Source organism: Pagrus major, chromosome 13 (assembly GCF_040436345.1).
Source record: "Pagrus major chromosome 13, Pma_NU_1.0".
Taxonomy (NCBI): domain Eukaryota; kingdom Metazoa; phylum Chordata; class Actinopteri; order Spariformes; family Sparidae; genus Pagrus; species Pagrus major.
Genome location: NC_133227.1, coordinates 15,471,829 through 15,499,801, shown reverse-complemented (window position 1 = coordinate 15,499,801; position 27,973 = coordinate 15,471,829). Strand labels below are relative to the sequence as shown.

The window sequence follows — 27,973 nt, the reverse complement described above, 5'->3', positions numbered from 1 at the left end:
ATTCACACTAATAATTGTGAATATTCACAAGTGTGTATAACTATGATAATATTGGCACTATACATGCATTACAACACATTATAGGTATGTTCTTAATGCGTTATAATGCATTATAGACATAGGTTTCATAGAAAGTGTTTCTAAAACTCTTGTTTAGGACCACCAAAATCGCAGGACCAGCCCTGAAATAAATCGGTAGTATGTACAAGCAAGACTTTCACTTACATTAAACATGGTTGCAGAAAAAAATCCTCATCGAATTTGTTTTATCTGAAAGATTTCTATAACCTCATTGTACTGTCATATTTGTGAAAAAGGAGAATGGAAATTGTAAAAGATGAAACAGCAAAGTAATGCAGTTATTTTTCAAACTATATTATAAACAAGATTAGGTACTATTGCATTCTGCCAGGAAAAAAAACACTGGATATGATCAACCCTCATGAGAACACTTTTACAAGACATAGATTGAATATAAAGGCTACTCAAAGGGATGTTTGGTTATGGGCTATAGCTTTAAAAGCAAAATCATTCTTGTTCCTCCTTCCCTGCTGACTTTGGTCTTACATAAAAAAGGACTTTGATTCCATCTTCAGTGAAGCAATATAGTTATATGTTGTAATTACAACATTGTGGTGTTCATCATGCTCTATGCAACTGGCAGGTTAACACTTCAGACTCATCACGCAGTCAGAAAGTTTAATAAGATTTCATGTCAAAGAGGACACGTTTGTTTAACCTCAACAATTGATGGAATAAATTGCATTAAAGCTCATAAATTTAACTCTTGTTGTAAAATGGGTATATTATTCATTTTCAATGTAGAAAAAATGTCCTCATTACCTTGGAAAGAACCATCAGTAATGCAGTCACACTAATTATTTATAAGTTGTTGAGGTTGTGTGAAAAGTTTTCACAGTCCAAAACCTGGAGGCAACAATTTCCATTAATATATCACAGATCTGTCACTGGAGTGCATCTCTGCCATTCATTTAAAGACACAAAGAGGTAACAGGCAGCCTGACTGACACCAAAGTTACGAGCCTTGCCCTGCATTTTTGCTCTTTTTACGGCTTTTCTCTGATAACAACGTTACACTGGAAAGAGCCCAGGATCTAACACATGCAGATATTGATGTCATTGTGCAGAGACTGTCTGAATCTATATCAGTTCTGGCAGCGGTGACACCGAATATTCCTGTTTAATGAGAAAAAAATGTGGGTGCTATAGTGTGTAGAGGAAGTACTGACACAAATTCAGACAAAAGAAATAGTTGTCTTTATGGCAAGATTTGATGTAGATCTTGGTAATGTTGCACTAACATTCTCTGGAGACTGGACTGTACAGAAGTTAGTGTCTAGACTGCAGTGAAATTTTGAATTGTCTGGATTTATGCCAACCTAATAAAATGTTTTTGTAATATAAACTTGATATTAATTCAGTTACTTACAATAAACCCTTAAGAGTACATTTCTCACAGCTCAGCTCCTACGGAACTCTCTAGTTGAGTCGACACAACCATTGACTTTCTTTCAACTGGAATTCCGCAGCTGAAAATACTTCATCTATGGTTGTCTACCTAAAATATCGAGTTTACCTAACTGCTTCAAGTCAGATTTACCAATGTATATAAAAGTTCTATTTGCTCCTGTTGGAGCTACATTATTCCAGCATTGGTACGAACATCAAAGCACTCCTAACTCCTGATCTATCATGCTTAGTACATTTTTCAGGACTGTACCTGTGTTTATAAGTTCTAAAGTGGTCTGAAAAAAAATTTAATTTTAAGATTAATTAACTTGACATAATTCAAAAGTCTATATTTGCATTGAGTTTATGAGAATATTTGTTGATTTCAAGACATTTTGCATCATCTTTAATGATAGCATCATAAACACATGAAACTTATTAACAGTATATAGACTGCTTTAGGACTTCAATAAAAACCTTACAATATTCGTATAATTGTTTAAAAGAGCATATTTCCTTTTACTAAGGCTGAATCTTTACTCTAGAGGCCCAGGTTTGATTGACGTCTTTTAAGTTAGATCCGGTAGGTGCAAAAAGGAACGTTAACTGTTAACAAATGTATAATGAAGTATGTATTAATCTAAATAAAGCAAGAAAAAAGCTGAGTAAAGGTTTAAAAATAACACAACTGGAATGTTAGTTACTGTTAACTCATTAATGTGTGTGTAATGCATTATAAACAATTTTAAGAAACTCATAAGGCTTTGATTAACGTCCTTAAGAACAATAACCATTATGATGCTATTTTTTTAATATGTACACTTTATAAATAAATTGAATTGGCCTCTCTTGGCTATTTACACATTGACTGGAAAGTAGCACAGTTATCCTAAATTTGGAATCAGGTTTCTGGCCACTTGACAAATGCAAGTCCAATATCATTCTCCTTGTAGCTCTCAGCTTTTCTGTTGTTTGGTGCTGGACTGTGAGTTTATTAAGGCCCAAAAATCAAAACAATGAGCTGCAAGAGGCTAAAATTCTGTGTAGAGGAAGAGGAAACAGAATTGAAAGCATAATTGGTGATAAGTCGCTTGGTATGTCACTATAAGTGACACCTTACACATGACACATTACCTTAAAGGAATAGTTCACTCTAGAACGAAATTCAGTCATTATCGACTCACCCTCATGCTGATGAGTAATGCGGTGTAGTTTTTTATTCCTCAAAGTGCAGCTGGAGACCCGCGGGGGTACCCTCCTGCAGCAAAAATCCATATAACGGGCGTCAATGGTGTCCGAGAGGAAAAGGTCCATAAAACTACACAAAAACTTTGTAATGTTCCTCCATACTGCTCGTCTGCTGCAATCCAAGTGTCCTGAAGTGGCGACATCCAGAATTTACTCGAAACGACATCATTTAGTACATTTTTATAGCCTAAACAGTCACTATACTATATCTGCCTGGAGGCACGCTCCCGCGTGCACACGAGTCTCCCTCACAGCCGCTTGCACTACGGTAGTCCGAAGCCGAAGTCCTCGGACATTTTTCTTTTTTCTTTCAAAGTTTCAAATCACCAGTGCGGGCAGGTCCCTCTTGTGTTTGTGTGTCTCTCAGTCGCTCACAGCTGGATGTAAATACCGGTGTGTATCTATCACAAGTCTCGTTCATCTTGTCCGGCGCGGCTTCCGTAGTGCAAACGCTTTGAGGGAGACTCGCGTGCCTCCAGGCAGATATAGCATAGTGACTGTTTAGGCTATAAAAATGTACTAAATGACGTCGTTTCGAGTAAACTCTGGATGTCGCTACTTCAGGACACTTGGATTGCAGCGGACGAGCAGTAGGGAGGAATATTACAAAGTTTTTGTGTAGTTTTATGGACCTTTTCCTCTCAGACACCATTGACGCCCGTTATATGGATTTTTGCTGTAGGAGGGTACCCCCGCGGGTCTCCAGCTGCACTTTGAGGAATAAAAAACTCCGGATTTCTCATCAGCATGAGGGTGAGTCCATAATGACTGAATTTCATTCTAGAGTGAACTATTCCTTTAAACAAAAAGAGTGACAGCGATGTATGTATGGTGACATAGTCAGAACAAATGACTGGCAACTTGAATTCACATTTAACCAGTTTATGGACATTTTTGCAATCTCTCAATCAAATGATACGATGACTATATACCACAATAGTGACTACTGTATGCTGAACCTCCAGTAAGGTCAGAAAACATATCAAACAGGTCAACAATGTAGCCGTCAATGGGATCATACATTGTAAAATCAACAGTTTGAAAAAAAAAAAAAGAAGAATAAAAAAATGACAAGTGAATTGTGAATACTGCAAACTTTAAAATGCCCAGGGGATTATGCATTAAGGAGGATTATAGATATTGTATAATGCATAAATCTAAAATCCTTAAAACATAAAAAAACACACAAAAAAATAAATATATTCCCATATCAGTTCTCTTTTAATGGGGATTTTAAACAAATTGATTCAAGCTTATTGACATCAATACTGATCATGTTCATCTATCTGGGATTAAAAGGGTTACAATGACCCTTAACTTTGCAGGGATCTGAATCTCACCTGTCTGTGTTTTCTGTGTGAAATCCCATCCTATGACATGGTCTGCAGCTGACTGGTTCACCATCGTTACAAGCACATAACTTAACATGTGAGTACAACAAAAGCATTCCCACATACATCAATCTCATCCCTGTCATTTTGTCTTCAACACACTTCTTACTCATATGTATGCACAGGAGTGAACTGGACAATAGCAGAACATCACATCATCAATCACTTGTGCTTTAAGTATATTCTCATACTGGAAATTTCTGTCCAAGGCAGACTCAAAAATATTCCAGGAAAATGCATCGACCAACCATAGAACACAACAATCACCTCTGTGGTCTTAAGAGCAGTGTCTGCCATTTGTCTCTTGGCAAACCAGGGTAAAATCACACATTCATAACACCTGAAAAAAAGTCCCATAGCAGCTACACGGACCATTCATTTAAATTGACTTTATTATCCTATTGTTTATGAAATATTCTAGCTTGCGTCATCTGTCGCTTGGGTGTGGACTTGAGCTGTATGCCAGCTCTGCTGAAAATATCAAAAACACCCAGGCCTCCCCAGGTGTATTTCACTTGACATGATTCCCCACCACTTGACATTAAAACAATTAAAATGCTTAACATGATAAAACACCTGTTTTCTGGTTGACTGGCAGACCAAGTGTGTATAAACCTTGATGGTAAAGTTAATTTACATGATGAATATGTGAAGAAGCTAATTAAAGGGACATTCCCCAGTTTATATTCATCTTAAATGAATGAAAATATTAAAATCACAACCCAATCGCAAGAATATATGTTGGCAATATATTTTTCTATAAAACACAGATATGTTGAAACTTTACATCTCTTCAAATTGAAAATTTAAGTTTTTTCGGGTAAATTTTACAATTTCTATTGTCACAATGCTGTGCTTATGATCTAGTTAGGTACAAAAACACTGGTAGGAAAAGATCATGTTTCAGCTTAAAATAGTTTTGGTCGCCATAAACACAGCAGGAGATGTCCTCACTTCTAGTCTATGTCTGTCTTTTGCTGCCACAAACATGCCTGGAAATTGTCCTTGCCTCTTTGAAATTATCAAGTGGTGTCTTACTTACAAGTGTTGACACATAGTGTAAAACTGCACTCAGTGGCTTGGTAGCCTTCTCACCTGTAACTCCACCATTATCCCCTTTACCTCCTGATATGACATTCAGGTAATAAACATGTAATGTGAATGTGATTTGCCACATTTTGTAGAAATTTCGGTACGTATGACACGAATGTGTGAACATACCAGTGGTTTGCAGAAATGTAAACTGGCAACATTTTATCCTGGAGACTGGACTGTAAAATCAATGTATAGATTTATGCTTGAGATACAAGTTAGTAATCCAAACGCAATCCCTGTTTTTGTTGTTCTCTAAGTCATGTTATTATAAAGAGGTAATGTACACACTTTTGATTTACATTGCCACACTTTGTTAACTTAACCTTTACAACAATGAAAGTGGATGTGGAGTTTACTGTATTTGATAAAGCTAATTCTAACTATATCGACTTTTAATATAATATGAATGAAAAAGAAACAGCCTGAACAGTGTGAAAGACAAATTTAAAAATCAAAAACTCTATTACGCTTTTTAGTAAATAAGATAAAACTTGCTAGCTCACTTCTCTCACTTGATGGTGGATTTTGCATTTATACATTTTAAGAGATATTTCAAAGAGGATTATCATTTATCATCATCAAGCACCGTCTGTTTTTCAGTTGATGGTCAAAAGAGAAACAAACACATTATTAGTAATAAGCTGTAATAACCTGTTTGGCTCTTTGACTCCAAATAAAAAGAAACAAAAAAGTGTATTAGTCAACCAAGGAGGGAACTTGACGACCAATATAAAGATTATTCTCTGGAGTTTTGTATTTATGCAAATTGCAAAAATGGTTATCCAAAAAGGACCTTATTATTTGACCAATGTTCTATCTATGTAAGGACACTTTCCATAATGTTGTCAGATACTTAAGACTAATTATCTGTCAGTGGCAAAAACAAGCACTTTGACGGCGCACAATTGCCTGCAGGGATTACATTGCAGCCTGTTTTAGTAGCGGTCTCACTCAATATTCGGTCAATTTAAAAAAATGTTGTCCCCATGGGCAATTTTGACACAAAAACATGGGAAAATAGCCTCCAGGTTGAAAATAATCATACTAGTAGCAACATTAAAAACAAGACTTTAAGAGCCAAAAATATCATTAGCAGTTTATGGAAAATTGTTTTTTACAAGTTAAATTTGGTTTCCCCAATTAACACCAGAACTTAGTAAGAAGTCACTTCAGTGCCATGTTGGTAATTAGATCACCCACCAACAAGTTAATGATGCCATCAGCAATACCGTCACAGTAAGTTAACGGTACTGTTCGAGTTTTAACTCTGAGAAAAATGTTGCATTTTGACCAGCACCTCTGTCCTACATTACACTTAACATACTGTAAAGCTCATTTCAGATTTTTTCGTACTCAGTGTGGACATGCCGTGAAGCTGCTATGACACTGTAATTAGGTGTTTCATAAATGCCATTTGCTAAATGTATGCATTTTGAAAAACAGTGCAGGAATTGTCTGTACACATTTGTACATTTTCTACACACTACGATGGAAATAAAAATTTGGATGCACTATGCTGTAGGACTTTGCCTGAGAAATCATGGTGTACTATTTATTATTCTGTTTATCATGAAGGATCTGTTCCTTTGTTTTGCATACAACTGTAAAAATACAGTAAAATTCAACAATCACGTTGCATTTTTTCCTTTTTTGTCATTTACTTAAAAAAAGCTTAATGGTATTATACAGATATTGAACAGGACGTGACAATAATTATAATCTGAATGTACACTTCAATATTGGGCAATAAACAGTCAACTATCAACAGTTACATGTATTTTTTTCTTTTTCCCTTTTCACATACAAAAAGGTTTGGGGAGACACAAACTCAGTAGTTCTACCATCATCAAATTAGTGCATTATTCAAAATTTTCCCTTCCTTGGATTCACGCCTCTCACTCTTGGCGAACCAACAGAGAACAGACTCTGATGCAAAGCCAGAAAGAAATAGAAAGTAAACTAAAGGTGGACCACTGGCGCTCTTGGGTATCCATTCTTCTTATAGGACTAATAGTCTGTTCTTGCTGTACAATACTGAGAGAAGCTTGAAGGGTGTCAAATTTCACATCAGAACTTCAGCAGGTAGAATAAGGTTACAGTCAGCAGGAGGCATACGGAGCACTGTGGCAACACAGCAGCCCCATTCACATCATGCATCGCACCAGGACCTGCAGCAGAACAACACAAAACTTACTCCATCACACAGGTCAGCAGTGTACAGCTCAGTACAAATCAGTGCTTTGCTTCAATATGAACTCAATATGAATATGTAACTGGAATTCAAATGTTCATGTGGCTTGTTTCCTCAGCCAAATCGGAGCTTTACATTGATTCGACAATCGCCATGGAAACTAGCAAATGGTAGAAATGAAAAGGTAAATTAGTGAATAACATACAGTGGGTGGCCTTCATGCCAGGACTGATTTCTTTTTTATGTGCACAGCTGCTAGCATGAAAAGAAGCAGCCACGAAAATATTCAATTTGAAAATAAATTAGAATAATCTAAACATAACTAACCATCAGTATGCTGTTTTTAGACACAGTGTTTCTCATATATTCTTACCATAAAGAATTATGCTGGCATTGGTGATCCCCATGGTGTTCATGGCAACACAGGTGTAGTTTCCATAGTCTTCTTCTGAGACGTTGAAAAAGACGAGCATGGACTGTTTACCTTGATTCTCTATCTTAACCCCATTTAGTCCATTGAAGAGCCTGGAAGAAAGAGGGGAAGAGCTTTTCAGTAAAGGAATGAAACAGTATCTGTGCTGGGTGTCTGTTTGCTGGGGCTTTTTGTCAAATCTCTGTCATAATTACTTTAAATACCTGCATAAAAATAGAAATACATTTAAACACAATGGGCTATGAAAGAACAAGAAATCCTCACTAGATCCAAAACTCTGAACACTGCTCACTGCCTTATTGAAGTAACTGTAAATTGGTGCACTTCATTCTTCAGTGCACGACAACCTTCCATCTGTTTCGCTCATTGCATTTCCTATTCCTCTGCTGCTGTTTCATTGCCTTATTTCATGTTTGCAGATGCCAGTCATTTATTTTATCAGCGTCCTCCATCTTTTTGTTCTTGAGGACTGATTTTGTCTTTTGGGGACTGATGAGCATTGCAGCTGTAACCGTCAGGGACCATTTAACAGTGCAACATTGCCTGTGTTCACATCAGCTTACCAGCTCTGGGACTGCTCATAAACATCTTTCCGGTATCCAGCCTTCAGTTGGAAAGACTGCATTATACTATAACCTACATAAAGCAAAGAATCTTTGTCTGTATGTCCTTTGCATAGCTCGAGAACCGTGCATCCGATCTACTGGTTTGTTGCTGAGGACAAGGAAGTGCAGAGTCAAATTTGGTGCATATTGGTCACGCGGCTCATTCAATATTAATAAATTGTGAATAAACAGTGAACATTGCTCTGTGCAGCAGCGGGGATGTGGCTTCAGAACTCTGGCTTCATGGCTCTGCAGACTGAAGCTGGGCTCACATGTGATTCTCTAACGTGATCTCATAGGGAAGCAATAAACAAAATGGAGATAAGCGAGAACTGGAGGTGAGATTTTAAGTATCTGTCAACAGTAGTATGCTAGCTAACGTAAGCCTCAAGGGCTAGAATGTTTACTATTGCTTGGCAGCACCGTAACCTGCCCCAGAATGCCTTTCTCATGGGTTGTTGTGGTACGACTCAGAAAGTACAGATATAATCATCAAGATTTAAATTGTAAATATTAAACATGTTTGATATTATTGGGGCGGCCCCAAAGACTCTTTGAGTAGATCAGGAGGATTAAGGCTGGATCTGTAACCCCTCACATTAACTGATTATCTGTGGCAACACCAGTACTGGTATTACAATTGGGCAGCCACAAGAACAGCGCTATTATGTAAATTTGCCCCATCATCTTATAATGCTAATAACGTTAAATCCATGCTCTACTGGGTTATGTCAACACAAGATACTTATATGCCTGGTTTCAAATGAATAACTTCACTAACTGTATGCAGTTCACTTTAACAACTTTACAGGCGTAAAGGTTAAGGCTAAATCTACAACATTCACGGCCACTAGTGGGAAGAAAGCACCAAACTCAGATCACATTGTAACACAGGGCACAGTGATCAAATATGAATCAAGATTATGTTACTGCATAGCTTTGCTGAACTGTATTTGTCACATCAAAAGTTTTTCAATCATATTTTCGTTTACTGTTTAGCTGTAAAAGTAGAATGTTAATGACAAGACGACCACTATGGGTGCTTTGTAACTTTCCTGGGTGTGTTGTTCAGGGGCAGATTATTGAAGTGTGGCCCCAGGCAAATGTCTGTTCAAGGTGAAGCTTTAATTCTAATGTAATGCTGAATAATTTAATGAAAATTAACGCTGCAAATGATTTGACTTTTTTTATTTAATGGAATTCAAAATACCATTAAAAATGTTATTTTGCCAATGGAGCGGGTCAGGGATTATCTCATTTCATCAAAAGCACAATCTTATTTTGAATAAGAATGTACTGTAAGAAGTGTACAAAGACATTACTTATCAACAAAGAAGATACAGCCTGGCTTATTTCAAATAAAGTAAGTCCACACCCTCAAGCAGAATAAGTGTGAGTCTGTAATACTGACTTCAAACAACTGCCTGTAGAAATCACAGAGCTCAGAGGAGAAACTTGCCTGCGGTCTTCTTTGTACCACTCAAACTCTGCCCTCGGGACAGCAGAGGCCTCACATTGCAGGATTCCTTTTTGTCCAACTGGAGTACCCGTACTCCTCGCTTTAGAAATGAAGGGAGGATCTATAAAGCAAAGTGAAATTAGTTTTATAATGGCATCATAAAGAAGACATAACCACATTGCCAGGTGTTTTGCGCTGCTTTATACTCGTATTTCTGTAAATGTTAATTGACACGATGAACAAGCAGCAGCCCAAATACAGACTGGGAGGGATAAAAAAAATCAATATTCCAGTGCACACCAAGATACAAATGAGACTATTTTATTAACAGTTACATTAAAAACAACAAGGGTTTGTTGTTTTTGATTTAATTGTTAATAAAAAATAGTGTCAATTCCATTAACAATTCATGTAAAAAAAATGTTTTAATGTAATTGTTAATTGGTGTCATTCGTTTCCTGGTGTGGGCTCGAATGCAGATTTTTTTTGCTCTACTGTGGTTTGCCCTGTACTGGCTGCTCCCAGAGAATCACTACTGTTCACGGGTTAATCTTCTGTTTTTTTACAGACTAGGAGGGAGCCTGTTACATTATTTGAAACAGCATCCGTTTCCATCTTCTCAGTCCACTCAATCTTGACAAGCTATAAATCTTCTAAAGATAAGAACCTTCATGAATCTGTGCAAACTATTTTATAATCCCAGTTAACTGTAATAACAGTTGCTGATTCTGTACAGAAGATAAAACAGGAAAAAACAGTAAAAAGAACAGAAAGGAAATGTAATGGTCAAATACTAACCAAATAAAAAACATAACTTCACACAGTCAGACTTTAATTGAAGATGTATACAAGATAAATGTATGATGTTCTGATCATTTTGTCCCTCCATATGTTTCCACAATGATAGTTTTGATCCTTACAGTTTACGGTGACTTGCACTGTCCTGACATCGGGTTCTAAGATTCCATTAGACGCAATGCATTCATACGCTCCTGACTGCTCTTTGGTGATGGCTGTCAGCTCCACATGTTCCCCCTCTGTCAGAAATTTATGAGTGCCTGCGTATAAGGAAAGAAACAGAGGAAGAAATGCATTATTAAAGAGGTCCTGTTGGGAAATAAGTGACCTATGGTGACCTTGATAGAATTCTCACCTCCTAAACGAGTGAATATCTTGTGTTGAATTACAGCAACCTCTAATTGACACACATATAAAACGTTGACCATACCAGCCATCACCCTGACTTTGGCTTTGTTTTAAAACCTTTGTTAAACATCTTCAATCTTATCATTGTTGAACGCTCCTCATAGTAAATCCAAGCAGCGTTCTATAACAAGGAGAAAATGGCTTTTTAAATGATTGAAAAAAAGACTTTTAAGTCATTTTTTGTATGCCACAAAATATGAAGCAACTATGAAATCTACATTTGTAAATATATAATTAACCTATCATCAAATATTATTAGTTAACAATTCAACATCTTCGTTTAGCAAAAAACACCACACAATATTGATAATTAACAGTTATTACATTCTTTGTAGCTAACCCATCATGCATTCTGTCCCAAAAAAGCTTGGGAAAGATGTTCCTAAGATTCAGTTTCTAAATGACAAAATGTACATTCATTCCTATCCACATTAAATATTACTCTTAAGGATCCACTGCATAGACAAATATCATACATTGTTTTGAAATTAACTTTTAGGTAACAAAAGAAATGACAGATATCTAGCTCTGACTTTGATAGCGTTTGATCTTGACAGCCTTTGAAATATTTTATTTCTTTTGACAGGCATAGGAAAATATTATTTTGTAATTACTGATCTAACAATTTCATTGCATTTATCATCTAAAAAGTTGTAGTTGTGAATAAACAGAATATCAGGTGTATTAGAGAAGAATATTGTAATATTACTTTAATCAGATTTGTCAAAGAATGAATAGCTTTGACAACTAAAGAATAGTGACTGTATGACCACCCTAAATTAAATTGTGACTTAAAGTTGCTTATTATTACAAATAAAACTACAATAAATTTGGTTTATTTTCTTAATACGTCTGTCTAGTACAACTAAAGAATATGCTGGGTAAATTAATCTGAAATCCATTTCATCTTAATCAGATTCTTCCAAAAATAGAAATATTCCGTTCCATTACCTTGAAGTGGTTTGTTTAGCCTACATACTATGTTTAACAGTGCAATTATCTGTAAGGTCAGCCCGCATTCACTTCCAACATGTTAAATACAGCAGCCTAGTCAGTGGCCCAATATTTCTAAGGCTATATCCAGATTGTATCCAGATTGATTTTAGGAAGTCTCGACAGCACTTAATGCATAAGAAACACTTGAAATCAGATTTTTGCAAATCGCATCCAAACCACATTTGGAGGTGGTTTGAATTGTGTTTCAAATCAAATTGTATTTCTACAGATGTGTTTTGGTCCTGATGCTCTGGCCGCTCATATTTCTCCGATTTCAAAGTGTCTTTTGTCACTCGTAGCACGACACACAACAGCTACACCAAATCAAGAGAGACAGAAGTGTATCGGAGCAGCTGAGCAGAATTCCAGGCTGCTACGATCAGAGTGGTATGGAAGACAACACAGAAAACAACAGTCACCCTGCAATAAACTGTCTGCTCCACGACTTGACAGCGTGAATGTTTGGATTGCGAGATGATTGATCAGGGTTCTGTGTTGGAAAGCCCTGTCACCAGCGTTTAGCGTTACTGATGCCTATGCCATTACCATAGCAACCCATGCAGATATATTGGTGATGTCTGGAGACAAAAATCCGATATTATCACTCATAAATAATGTCCGTAAATAATGCGGATACTACGTTTTTCAGATCTGATTTGAGAAAGTCAGATTGGATTTGCCTGCTGTTTAAACATAGCCTAAGTTTCAAGGCTTTAGATACCCCGCTAGCATCACTGTGCCCCTCTAATGCAGCAGTATAAAAAACAAGAAAGTCCAAGTTAGGGGTTGGCTGGGATGGTTGAGTGGGTCATTCACAGGGCTTTTGCTTTGGAGTCTGGGGTTTGCATCCCATCTGCGATACAAAATGTATATATTTTTTGCTTCAAGTCCAACCCAGGGGTTTCCAACTGGGCCGGTACTGGGTCTTGGGTCATTCAGCACGGGTCTACGAAAAACCCAATAGGACATAAGGTAGCTGATGTAATTGGTATATCTGTAGGGTGAGGTAGAGTGTCATAGATGGAAGCTTCAGGCCACATACCAAGCTGCCAAAGCTGACGAGTTGGGAGTGAGAACATGCTGGAGGGGCAGTGCCAGGAGTTATTCATCCAGCATGGTCAGTGCTGTTGGCTACTATAACAACTAACTATAACTATAACCATAACAAGTCTGTCCCTAGCTGCCGGTTTTCACAGAAAACTATGTCAAAGCAAAGAGCACTCCACAAGCTGTTTCATAAATAGATACGGTTTAAAGATACAGTATACAGCCTCTTCATTCAACAAAAGCTTGGCTCTAACTACAGTTGTTGGCGTGGTTTCAAGGTTCAAGGTGTCTGTCATTATACAACACGGGGTTGCATATAACGAAATTGTAGGAACCTCTGTCCATCGCCTCTGCATTAGCTTGAGGCTTTGTTGTTCTTGTTAACCCTTTTCATCTGGATGAAGAAGATTTACATGAAGGAGGCGCCTTTCAGGCACATCTTATCTCCTGGCAGAGAGGACAGTGCCTCTCTGGACCATAAAGACTTCAAACGAGGACAGTTTTAATTAATTTACAACTAAACTCCCATTTCTGAACTCTCTTTCCCCTTTGAACAGAACCTCCTCACACAGGTCATGAAGTTACCTGTGACAGTTCACCAGGAGGGACGAACGAATGTCTTCAGAATGTGTTAATACAATGTCTTTACATTTGCAGATTAAGTAACACGCCTGATCACTTTCTACCTATTTCTCTCTCTGTCTCTACGACTTCTGATCCACAAACACCCACAGAGTGGACATCGGACACCTTCTGACGTGTTTTTCCATGCTGTTACTCTGTCTTTTTTAATTTATGACTTATGCCTGGTACCTTATCTGCTCACATTCCAAACCAAATGGTCTCTGTATTCTTCCAGATTTCAGACCATTTCTAATTAACCATTAAGTCAGTATCTCACAATCTTATTTCTAACACATTAAGAAACAGTAAGAGAAGTTCATAAAACTGGTCTTTCTCCCGTTTCTCTACGATTAAGATTGACTGAGATCAAATTTTAATGTTTAATCTGTACTGTGTTCGGTGGAACCACAGCACCTCCTGATGGTGAGTCCTGATACAGTTGGACGAGAAATATTCTGTTTAATATGGTCATGGTTATAACCAGTAAATGACTCTGATATGTCTTTGTTTTAACAAGTATTAAGCTGAATATGTATAATTAATGTTTAATCACGTCATAATCCTTGTCATGATAGACAAAGTATATCTATTGAGCCATGGTGAGAAACTGAGAAGGTGAAGCACGGTTTAGTTCAGTGAGTTTCTGTGAATCTTAACACCTCCACTAAATCTTGGAGATAAAAGCCGGTAAGCCCCGCCTAGACACGCCTCGATTTGCAAGTAATAAAACGGAGAGATCACGTCTCTCGGTCCAGAGTTTTTGTTTAGTTTTTTTGTTTTGTTTTTAAAAAAGTTTTGTTTAAGTTTTTCTTTTGTAACTTATTTTGAAGCTCTTTACTTTACTTTGAAACACGCTCCAAGACAGCGATCTCATCAGAAGTGCTCACGCGTTGATTTTTCTCACTTTATATTTTTCGCAGTATTGATTAGCTTCTTTTATTAAGTTTGTACCAGAACGAAGTTCTGTTTTAATTTGTTTTATACCGTTAAGTATCGTAACTCGCTTTTGAAGAAGTAAACTTAATTTAGATTACCTTGCATTAACTAACAACGGAAGATCCGCTTGATCAACGTATCCTCCTCAGTTATTTTATTCAAGAAGTTAAATCTAGTTTACAAAGTCAGAGCCTGAAAACCACTCGAAGAAACGAAGAAGAACATCTTTATCACAATCATCATCAAGACACCACAGCAACTTGCTGTGTCCGAGACCGTGCAAACGGTTTCCAACGAAAGACAGACTCTTTGACAAGCCCCCAGCGCTCGCTAGCGGTATCATCCCGCTGGGCATTGAGCCAAGAGCTGCACCGGATCGGTACGGGACCAGCTGCCCTCTTCCTAAGACAACGGACCGAGGTGCCCAACCGACTGATACCGGACGAGCTGACCCCCGGCCATCGGACCGGGACTGACCGACTGCTAGAGCTGCAAAACACCTGAGGAAATCCGCCGCTGCGGACTCCGCACCTCTGCGGTGAAAGTAGGCTCTCCATCACTCACAACAGCTGGATCCACACATGATACATGAGATGGTGTATGGCTCTGGTTCATATCTTTTAGATTAAAAGAAATTCGGTTAGGGTCTCGTTAGTATTAAAAATTACTCTCGTAATCTTTAAATGCTTCAACCTAACTCATAATCTCACCATCAGCCCATATTCCACTAATAACCCATTACTTAGTTATTCCATATTTTCTGTTACCTGTTGTTATTCATTTAAATTGCCATTTCATTTATTTAACCTGAATTATTTAGTCAATAAACATATTAACCGTATGTCGTTGTCTGTGCAGGTTTGTTTTTAATGTGGAGAACCGATGGATATGTGTAGAATTCACTTGCTTCATGTATGAGATTGATTAGAATTGATACAAGTTAAACTTGTCCAGTCGAATTTGATTAATTACCTCCGGATTATTCAAATAGACGAAAACGGAGGTGGTGCCCCATTAACGAGTGTTTAAATTACGTTTATTATTAGTGTATCTCCTACATATTATTATGGTGCCCCGTGTGAGGCCACCTAAAACCACAGTTCTCTGCATTAAATTGAAGCCTACAGACAAACATCGGTTTTAATAATCAAAAAACCCAAAGCTGTCTTAATGTTGTTTGGCTGTCCACCGAGTGATTAGTGCGATACTTAACCTTATATTCTCTACTGCATATACCTTGAATTGTGTGTGAGCATAAAACTTCGCTGAGATTTGATTTCGCTGCTTAATATGAAATTAATGTGTATGGATGCTGCGTTGTAACCAGATCCGTGTGTGATAAAGAGCGTTCAACATCGCTGCATGTTGGAAATTAATGTGTAGATGCTGCGTTGTACCAGATCCATGATTTAAAGAGTTGTTCAGCGCCGCCGTGCGTTAATGCTTCATGTACAGATTCTGCGCTGTAATTACCAGATCTGTGAGTTAAAATTGTTCAGCGCCGCCGTGCGTTAATGTTTCGTGAACAGATCCTGCGTTGTACCAGGTCTGTGATTTATTTGCATGCATAAGTGTCGCTGCACACTTCTTAAATTAACCGGTTTGATGAATCATAAGCTGTTGCGCTGTGCCAAAGCTTAGAGATTCAGCTGAGATAAAGTCTATATCTACCGCGATGTTCCGGAGATATTTGTAACTTGCTCAGACCCTCGTGTGTTCTGATTTAGATTAGCTACCTAAACAGAAAACAGCTGTGCAAACAGTGAGAGGTTTATTTGATCTACCCCGTGTAGTATCAAGATTGGTTGCTATGGCAACAATCTCGTTCAGAAGACAGTATATTTGACTGTGTAAAGGAGGACAGAAAACCTCTATCAGTTGAAATTGTGAAAACACAAGTAAATGAATGCAATGCTAGTTGCTGGTTGAATGTTTTCTGAAGTGCTGAAAAACTTGTTGGTGCTAAAATTAAAGTGGCAGGATTCACTGCGTGTGACCAGTGAACTCAACTGCTGTAACTTTGTCTTAGAGAAGTTAACCCTCCAGAGTCAAACCGTCACTGACCCAAGCCTTGAAAAACAAGGGGGGTATATCAGTGGGCGGAGCTAAAAGTCCCTCCTCTAGACTCTTCTTCGTGTAGCCTTGTTAAAATTAAATTCTGCGATAGCGCCCCTGGTGGCCGACTCTGTAAAACCTCCGAAGTTGCGATAGCGCCCTCTGTAGGACGATTCGGTAAAAGATTTTTATTTTGTGATAACTTCTTCTAATGACCAACTCTGTGAATATTAAATTTGTAACAACACCCCTGGTGGCTGATTCTGTTAACAACAAATACATTTGAATAGCATATTCTGCTGGCTAACTTGATTAATTGAATTTTGTCTTTCAGCTTTAATAGACTGAAATCCCACACAGGTACTTGCTAAATTGTATTATTGGAAACCTGTGATACTGCAATAACTACTATAGTGAATTAATGTGTCTCATTATTCAGGTAAATCGAATAATTAAGTTGTAAATTACGAATTTGACAACTTTAACCAGATTTGACAACTTTATTCCAAATTCAATTGAAATTTTTATTGTATTACTTGGAATTTGATCTTGATATATGCTACGTGCATGCAAGTCAAAGAATTAAGCTGTTAACTACACATCCAAGTACTTTTAATCGAAAAACACATTTAGATCGAATACTTTAGTCATTGTTGTTAACACATTAGCTGTCAAATCCTTTGAAATCCAAAACGTCTGCTGTTTTGGAGCTTCACAAATTGAGTTAATTAACCAAGCAAACCCCACCTCTAATTGAAAACAATTAGAATTTAAAAAGCTCAAATAAAATAAATAAATAAAACAAAGTAAATTGAATTTTGAATTGAATTTCTTTTTTTTCTTCTAAAAACAATGGCAGGGCCCGGTGATTCTGACACCGTGAGCCTAGTGAATCCCTTAGACAATCTAGATTCAGTAATACTGGATCTCACCACAGAGTTGCTACCAGATTATGCAGACAAAATCCAGAAGACCGACCCTAGTGAGCTACATGAAATAATGTCCGCGTTAGTATGCCAGTCCCTGACCGAAGAAATGAAAGGAAAAGACAGAGAGAAAATGTTAGGGATGATGGTTATCGTGATGTCTGCACAGCAAAAACGCAGAGACCAACTGCTAGAGAACGCTTTAGCTGAAATAACCCCTAAAAAGCAACACGAGAAAACTAAAGAGTCCTTAACTAAAGCAGAAGACTGCATTAACCGACTGGAGTCTCAGGTTAAAGCACAAAAAGAGGAACAGGCTGAAATGCAGGAAGGAAACTCAGAGCTCAAACAAGTCCTTCACGCCCAAGGGCTAGAGCTAGATAAAACAGAATATGAACTTGAAAAAGTAACTAAACATCTTGAAGATGCTAACAAAGACCTTGGAAAAGCAACCAAGGAAAATAAGGAGCTAAAAAGTAAGCTCAAAGTTTGGAACAGGGCCAGAGAAAGGGAAAGGAAATGTCTACATGACATGCAACAGGCACTAAAAGAAGCCAGGGACCAAGTTAACGAATCCCATCTTGAACAGATGGAACAAGAGGCAGAGCTCGAAGAGGTTAAAAGGGAATTAAAGCACTCCTTTGAGTATAGTTCATTCCCAAAAGCGCCTGCAGGTGCAAACTCTCATGAGGAAAACAAAGAGAGCAGATTCCACAGGAACGCTCAATTAGACATGTCCCCGCCACGATCTATGTCACCCATAGATCCTGTTGTCCAGTCTCGGACTGACAGGGACCTGCGTGACCGAGATAAAAGGTCTCCCTCCTCTCAGCCTCTCCCTCCTCCAAGCGCGCAATATTCGCGAAACCCCTCCGACAGGGACGTAGATAAAATGGCTCGAAACATAACCCATTTCGAACCCAAACCTGGTGCCTTTAATGAAACTCACAGGCAATTCGACCCTGAAATTTTTCCCAACCCTCCCACCCAAATGATCGGCGTTGCCGCTCAAGCTCAGGTAGTAGCCAATGCTCCTGACAACTCTTCAGCACCGAGACGTTCCGGTCCTGACTTGACATACTTGCATGACGCACGCACTGCCCTGCGCATTGTCGAGGGCCTCCTTGTACATGTCTCCGACGCTCTCACTTCACCTGCATTCGTGGTGCCTCAGAGCCACAGGGGGGTGATGCTAATGCAGGCCCATAACTCTCCATGCGCAGGACATAGAAAAGCCAAAGCAACATACCAGGCACTCCAACAAGTAGCCTATTGGCCACACATGCAGGAAGATGTAGCAAACTACATCAAAGACTGCTCAATTTGCTGTCAGGCCCAACTGTCAAACCTGCTTCACAGAGCTCCCTTCCCACGAAGGGGCCACAGAGCCTACTATGACCAAAAAGTGTCCCATGACAAAGTCGAAGTGGGGGACAAGATTTGGTACTACACCTCTGCTCCCCTGACTAGAAAGGCCAACCAAAACACCAGAAGGCTTGCCCGCAAGCTTCTGCCCCAAAAGATCAAAGTAAACAAAAGCCAGAAAGAGCAGACACTTAAGTGGATCCATCGCAACCAGATGAAACCACACAAAACCCCCATGGGACTTGACAGGGATGCAAACTTCTCTGATAGGTCATAAATAAGGATAAAACCTTTAAAGCACCTAAAAGTGCCAATCGCGAGTAGAATTTTATTTTATTTTTTTTGTCAACAAAGGTCACTGTTGTTCGCGTCATTTACAAAGTTGAATTGAGAAACAGGCTTTGTAAATTAACCTGCTAACTTAACCTGCTTAACTAAATACAGTCCTTTGATTCACCCAAAACTAATTGATTCAAAGTGGGGGTTAATCTAACACGTTTGCCCTTTGGTCCAAAGTGTATAATAAATTGAAAAGTAGAATTAAAACCAAACTCTGAGATTGTTCGCAAGGAACATCTCAGACTGTTGATCACCAGCTGTCGTCTACACACAAAGAAAGTGTTTATCAGAATGACAGACTCGACTTACAGGTTACAGCAGTTGCAGAAGTTCACTGTCACTCAATCAGAACTGAGTAATTTAGTTACAGACCTAAACAATTAATTGGTGAATCCTTGATAAAGCTATCAGCTATAAAGCTTGTAAGAATATTTTGTTTGTTAAATCTTGGACTCTCTACAGTTCATGCTGTAAGTTTATTCACAGTAAAATCGCCATGAATGTGAATTACATGCTGAAATCCCAGACATCAGAGCGCAGATCAACCAACAACAGCAGGTGCTACAAACATAAGCCAATCATTGTAGAGCATCATTTTGGTGGTCGAAACCCACAGTGAAGCTCTGAATAAAACTCTCCTTGCTATAATCAGAATTAGAATCAGAAATACTTTAGTGATCCCTGAAGGGATATTGCTTGTGTTACAGCTGCTCCCATTCAGTCTTAGAAAATAAGCAGAAATGTACATCTATATGAACAGTGTAATAAATATTTACGTGAGTAATCATTCTCCTTTCAGTCATGTCAGTTGATTATGCTCACACACAACCTGTCAGTTCGTTATGGCAGACACGTTGAGAGACATTGGATCCTCAGTGAACAGCTCAGCCATAAATAAGATTCTTCTGCATCTTATCCCACTGTTTCTGGTGAAGTAAATTTATCCACCATTACCAGAGAACGTTATCCTATACACTGAAAATTTAGCTCCATCATTTGGACACAAACCAATATGAAATCAAGAAATCTAAATTTTTCGACAAACACACACTTGAGTTAGAGCAAAACACTCTTACTCAAGTGCAGTGATCAGTTATTGATAGCGACTCTCACAGTTAGTTGATAACAGTTACTATTGACAGTTCTATAACAGGCTCCTTAATTCTATAAGATTAAGAGTAGAACTTTCCACTAACCAAGTTAGTATTATCAGTACTGTTTTCCCTTATTTTTTTCTTTACTATATGATTAGACCTTAGCACATGCCAAAGTCAGACACCATCTCTGATCATAAAGTGTGCCACCTGTGCTCCTCGACGATGGACATCATGACTTCATCGATCCAAAGTTCCCGCTACTACGGTCATTCAGATCGAAGTGGGGGATATGTAGGAACCTCTGTCCATCGCCTCTGCATTAGCTTGAGGCTTTGTTGTTCTTGTTAACCCTTTTCATCTGGATGAAGAAGATTTACATGAAGGAGGCGCCTTTCAGGCACATCTTATCTCCTGGCAGAGAGGACAGTGCCTCTCTGGACCATAAAGACTTCAAACGAGGACAGTTTTAATTAATTTACAACTAAACTCCCATTTCTGAACTCTCTTTCCCCTTTGAACAGAACCTCCTCACACAGGTCATGAAGTTACCTGTGACAGTTCACCAGGAGGGACGAACGAATGTCTTCAGAATGTGTTAATACAATGTCTTTACATTTGCAGATTAAGTAACACGCCTGATCACTTTCTACCTATTTCTCTCTCTGTCTCTACGACTTCTGATCCACAAACACCCACAGAGTGGACATCGGACACCTTCTGACGTGTTTTTCCATGCTGTTACTCTGTCTTTTTTAATTTATGACTTATGCCTGGTACCTTATCTGCTCACATTCCAAACCAAATGGTCTCTGTATTCTTCCAGATTTCAGACCATTTCTAATTAACCATTAAGTCAGTATCTCACAATCTTATTTCTAACACATTAAGAAACAGTAAGAGAAGTTCATAAAACTGGTCTTTCTCCCGTTTCTCTACGATTAAGATTGACTGAGATCAAATTTTAATGTTTAATCTGTACTGTGTTCGGTGGAACCACAGCACCTCCTGATGGTGAGTCCTGATACAGTTGGACGAGAAATATTCTGTTTAATATGGTCATGGTTATAACCAGTAAATGACTCTGATATGTCTTTGTTTTAACAAGTATTAAGCTGAATATGTATAATTAATGTTTAATCACGTCATAATCCTTGTCATGATAGACAAAGTATATCTATTGAGCCATGGTGAGAAACTGAGAAGGTGAAGCACGGTTTAGTTCAGTGAGTTTCTGTGAATCTTAACACCTCCACTAAATCTTGGAGATAAAAGCCGGTAAGCCCCGCCTAGACACGCCTCGATTTGCAAGTAATAAAACGGAGAGATCACGTCTCTCGGTCCAGAGTTTTTGTTTAGTTTTTTTGTTTTGTTTTTAAAAAAGTTTTGTTTAAGTTTTTCTTTTGTAACTTATTTTGAAGCTCTTTACTTTACTTTGAAACACGCTCCAAGACAGCGATCTCATCAGAAGTGCTCACGCGTTGATTTTTCTCACTTTATATTTTTCGCAGTATTGATTAGCTTCTTTTATTAAGTTTGTACCAGAACGAAGTTCTGTTTTAATTTGTTTTATACCGTTAAGTATCGTAACTCGCTTTTGAAGAAGTAAACTTAATTTAGATTACCTTGCATTAACTAACAACGGAAGATCCGCTTGATCAACGTATCCTCCTCAGTTATTTTATTCAAGAAGTTAAATCTAGTTTACAAAGTCAGAGCCTGAAAACCACTCGAAGAAACGAAGAAGAACATCTTTATCACAATCATCATCAAGACACCACAGCAACTTGCTGTGTCCGAGACCGTGCAAACGGTTTCCAACGAAAGACAGACTCTTTGACAAGCCCCCAGCGCTCGCTAGCGGTATCATCCCGCTGGGCATTGAGCCAAGAGCTGCACCGGATCGGTACGGGACCAGCTGCCCTCTTCCTAAGACAACGGACCGAGGTGCCCAACCGACTGATACCGGACGAGCTGACCCCCGGCCATCGGACCGGGACTGACCGACTGCTAGAGCTGCAAAACACCTGAGGAAATCCGCCGCTGCGGACTCCGCACCTCTGCGGTGAAAGTAGGCTCTCCATCACTCACAACAGCTGGATCCACACATGATACATGAGATGGTGTATGGCTCTGGTTCATATCTTTTAGATTAAAAGAAATTCGGTTAGGGTCTCGTTAGTATTAAAAATTACTCTCGTAATCTTTAAATGCTTCAACCTAACTCATAATCTCACCATCAGCCCATATTCCACTAATAACCCATTACTTAGTTATTCCATATTTTCTGTTACCTGTTGTTATTCATTTAAATTGCCATTTCATTTATTTAACCTGAATTATTTAGTCAATAAACATATTAACCGTATGTCGTTGTCTGTGCAGGTTTGTTTTTAATGTGGAGAACCGATGGATATGTGTAGAATTCACTTGCTTCATGTATGAGATTGATTAGAATTGATACAAGTTAAACTTGTCCAGTCGAATTTGATTAATTACCTCCGGATTATTCAAATAGACGAAAACGGAGGTGGTGCCCCATTAACGAGTGTTTAAATTACGTTTATTATTAGTGTATCTCCTACAAAATTAACAAATTCATTGTTCCTTCATGCTACACAAATATACAAATACACAAATATAGGACATATATACATTTGAGAACATATATATACATATATTTATATATATATATACACACACACACACACACACATATATATATATATATATATATATATATATATATATATATATATACACACACACATATATATAAACATAAATGTCAACAGCGGCAACAAGATGGTGGTGACATCAGGAAAACACTGTCCATCCAATTTGACTGCATTTGAGCACCAAGAACAGAAAAAAAAATTAGCAAATGTACAGGAGCTACTGGCTGCTGAATCTGCATGCGCTGCTGTTGTCATGGCAATAACTAAATTAGGTCAAGCTCTCAAAAAGTTGGTCCCCACATTTACCGTCATGTAACCAGTGTTTTTTTAGACGTCATCCATACACCCAAAGCAGGCTTTCTGGCAAAGATTTGTGGTCATTAAGCCCAAAGTAATGTCACTTAAGTCAGTTTATCAGACATTAGAAAATTCCTCCAGAGTTGTAGTAAGTATTATGAGTTGACGTAACTGTTTTAAACAGTGAAATTGTAATTCACATGATTAGTAAATTGATTTTGACATGTAAACAATGTGTTGCTCCTGTAATGAGTGCATATGCATGTATGTATAGTACATGATTGTTGATTAATTTCAAATAGCAAGTAAAAAATAATGGCGGCTTTCTGTTCAGTCATCCTTTAAAAGGAGAACTACTAGACTAATCTCAAGTAGTAGAGTAGAAACTACTGTATATGAAGACATTATGAATACACTATTTGTTACGCACTAATTATGCACTGATTGTTAGATACCTGTTCTTTTTGTTTAAAGATGTGTACATTTAAGAGATGACAATCTTGGGATTTTTTTGTTGAATATCTTAATTTTAAAAGAAAAGGAAAATAAAATCCACACATCACAGTAGCAGTCTGTCCCTGAATTTGGGATTTACTGTTTCAAATGTCTCTATAGGGCAATGACAGCTCAGGGCATGCACTCATTACACAAAGAAAATAAACTAATTGCATTGAAACAAGCCCACTTGAGTAACACCACAAAATACCCCTGACACCAGCGATGGTAAAAGCATGTTCTGGTGACAGAGAGACCTTAAGCTATTGCTGCGTGGGTGGGAAAATGGATAGGAGCACTAATCCCAATCAGTAGAAATGTCAATCCAGCAATATCTCTACATTAGCATAATATCATTATGTTTTCCAAATCCTCAGCTGCAGAGACTGTTGCAGCTGGCTGGGGATTCACTGAAAAGGTTGTGGGCTAGGGATAATCAGCATGTTGCATATAACCAGGGAACTGCTAGCACAGGTAATTGAACATTTCCATGGATAACTATATTAGGCAGACTGTGGCTGATAAAGTGCTGTTGAGTTACTAGCTGGTAATGTGAGACTGTTTTAATGATGACCAGGGGTGGAAGTAATATTACTGTCATATTATACTATAATTACCTCATTGGCTTTGTAGCACACTAGATTATTACTTTCCAGCTTGCATTTATATATATTGCATTATTATTTCTTAAAGCGTATAATGCCTTAAAAACTTACAATTAAAAGGCTAATTTTGCTTGCTATGTGTGGTGGTTTTGTAACTGCTAAATGTTGTAATACAGTTTTTTTTTTCAATTGATAACAAGCACCGCTAAATTCTGAAGCCACTTCTTCAAAACTCTTCCTTTAGTCTGAATTACCATCATGCATTATGGCCAAACAATGAATCTCATTTCCAAAACTCACTCAAACTGCCAAAACACCTTATATATGTTTTAAAACAAGCTTGTTTGGTCAAAACACTGGCAACAGTTCTCACTCAGAAAGCATACACTATCACTCATAACACACTGATTCGAGAGACACTAACAACAGGGAGCATTACATAAATGTTGAACTTTTATCATTGAGGATTGAAGAATTTTTCACAGTAATACATTTTTCATTACTAACAAAAACCTTCTCACTTTATTGATTGTACAAAAGTAAATGTAAGAAGAATGAATCAGAAATGCAGCAATTTGCTTCAATATCCCTTTCTATATTCTTGCTTTAGTAGTTTACAAGTGAAAAATACTCTTTGCTGTGAATTAAACAGCACGACACTAAAAAAAAGGTCTTCACTATTGAAATGTCCACAGAATGAAGTTATGACTATTATATATCAACTTAAATGATGCATTGAAACTTTTTTTTAAAATAAAATATAATTAATTGATGAGGAATGGTATTTATGCTATTTCAAAGTGCAAAAAAACCCCAAACTTTCTCTACATACAATCACTCTGTCAAAACATGACAATTCAACATTAAATCATTCTTTAATGTAAAAACACTAGCACATTTTTCCATCCAAGACAAACATGTAGTTGATCATGTGCAACGACTTTCGAATACATTTGAAGGCATTACAAAAACTGCATTGTTTTTAATGTTTCTGTTCTACCTACGTACAATTGGCAATACGAAATCCATTGTTTTTTACAATTCCATTCCCTTTTATTTCAAACCGCTGAATGTGTGCATTTTTATGAATCATCTTTACTTTATAGAATGTTTAAAATACTTAGCATATAACGATTCACTAGGGTAAAATAAAAAGTTAAAACAAAAAACAAATTCCAGGGCTAAATTAATCTAAAGAAACACATAAATGACATCAACAACATGGAGGGTATAATTACTCATACTGAACTGTGAGGGTTAGTTCTCCCTCTTATAAAAAAAATGAATACAATCAGGACACTGAAATCACAAAATTGTGGTCACTGAATGCATTTTATGTGAAAGCAATGAAAAATTATATACAGTTTGGTCCAAATGGACTTATGTTTTGCTGACTGTGTGAATAGTTTAGACAATGCGACTTCAGTTTTGACCAATGCATGTCAGCAATAAAAAACTGTAATTGTAAATATCTTTATTAGATTTTCTATGAACTGTATTTCAATATGGTTAGAGAAATGCACAAATGTTCCACCATTCTGATCTGAATGTGTTTTTAACAGTGTGTTAGCAAATGTTAGAAATTGTGGTCATTGAAAGCATTGTGATGCAATGGTTCATTGTTGAGTCCACGTAGACTTCTGTTTTGCTGATTGTGTGAAGAGTTTTGCCAATATGACTTCAGGATTCACCAATGCATGTTAGCAATCGAAAAAAAAAGTTATCACAGGGATCCAGCGTATTTTTTCTCTAACACTGAATTGATACAGACATGTATAAATTAATTGATACAACCTCAAACATTTTATTCAAACAAGCTCAAATTAGTGATATTTTGGAATCTGACCAGCTGAAAACCAACAGATGCCTCAAAAAGTAAAAGCTCATTGTAATAAAACATTCAGGTACTGGTGTGTGGGTTTTTTACCAACTGTCTGCTGATTTCAACTCAACACATCAATCTGTGTGAGTGTTTGTGAATGTGTGTGCGTGTCTGTGTGTCTGTGTGCCCATGAGGACGTAGTTAACAGTAACATGTCAGCATTCAAACAACAGCTTGAGAACATAGCAGATGTGAATAAAAAAACACCATCAACACACAGTTGATTCCTGTTGAGATTACTGCACAGCCAGTACACAGCAGAGTTGACAAAATGAAGAAGTTTATAAAAAGTCTAAGACAATGACCAGGCATGGTTACAATATACGTATTGTAATATAAATGTCAATCTAAATTACCCAGATGAATGAATATATAGAAGCCATAATCATCACATATTATTCCAGATGAATGAATATAAAAACTATCACCATCATCATCAACACCCACATCGGTGGTCTGCTGCGATGGTCATAATTCCAGCACAACATCAGTGTCAGTATAGCATGACTAGATGACTAATAAGAGAGCCATTAAAGTACCAGGTGGCAGCCTGCACAAATGAGCGTCTGAAAGCACTCGGCGGAGCATCTCAGCAATATTAGCCATTAGCTTAAGGAGCTCTGCTACTTAGACGCCACTCTGCAGCTTTTGTAGAAAGATTACTGCAGTCCAATTACTTGCATTACAGTAGAAAAGACCAAAGATAGCAGGAGAGGACTTGGTACCATGAGAGAAATAATATCATTAAAACCAAAAAAGGGCAAATCGTTAAAAAGGTGAACTGACAGAGGCTGAGAGACACCAGTTCTGTCCTTACAGAAGAAGTAAAGGCTTTTAATTTTAGTTATTGATAGGCTTGGCTAAAATATACCCATAAGGAACAGTAGACAAGAATAATTATGTCGACATGTTTAGGTTCCAAGCGAGTACAATATTATGGTCACTACAGGAACTGTACTGGAGCCCCAGGGGCCTGTTTCACCTATTTTGCAACATGCAAGCTGTGATTTGCAAGCTGCAGTTATTTGTGCAACCTGACACTACAAACATTTGTAGTCACAAAACACTTTTGTAAGATGTGCCCCAGGTGTGTGCATATGTATGCTCTAACAAAGACTAAAGTGGGAAATTAGGTCCATTTACATGTGTTTAGGTGGATACTTGTGTGCTGCAGATCTTCGATGCATATTCACTGAATTGGCCTTTGAGGCTGTGTGGGTTCCTCAAAGTGATCTGGTCTCCTCCCATAATCATCAGTAGATTATCATTATTGCCCATCAGTGATATAATTTGTAAGCCCTGTGATAGACTGGTGACCTATCCAAACTAACATGCTGGGACACGTAAAAAGTGCACCAACTGTAGGAAAAATGGATATAGAAAATGGAGAGACATAAATGTGTTCATGTTTCTGTTTTTACAAGCTTCTACAATGTTGTTTTTTTCAGTTTGTGAGTCTGTGTGTGTCTGTAATCATCATCGAAAATGTGTTAATGGAGGCTGTGTGTAGAGGGAACCAACATATAAGTGATTTTG

General features: G+C 37.7%; 1 protein-coding gene across 3 annotated transcripts in view; it reads right to left on the bottom strand.

The window, feature by feature from the left end:
• Positions 1–7,002: 7,002 nt before the first annotated feature.
• Positions 7,003–27,973, bottom strand: part of opcml (opioid binding protein/cell adhesion molecule-like) — a 221,121-nt gene continuing 200,150 nt past the window's right edge. Inside the window, exons 4-8 of one of the 3 annotated variants that reach the window (XM_073479624.1) lie at positions 10,813–10,950; positions 9,893–10,013; positions 7,769–7,920; positions 7,616–7,630; positions 7,003–7,384 (exon numbers count right to left, since the gene is read on the bottom strand). In XM_073479624.1, the coding sequence (XP_073335725.1) occupies positions 7,272–7,384; positions 7,616–7,630; positions 7,769–7,920; positions 9,893–10,013; positions 10,813–10,950 (539 nt within the window). In that variant the 3' untranslated portion in view covers positions 7,003–7,271. The remainder of the gene's footprint in view (positions 7,385–7,615; positions 7,631–7,768; positions 7,921–9,892; positions 10,014–10,812; positions 10,951–27,973) is intronic. The other 2 variants (XM_073479626.1, XM_073479625.1) reach the window with 2 other exon arrangements.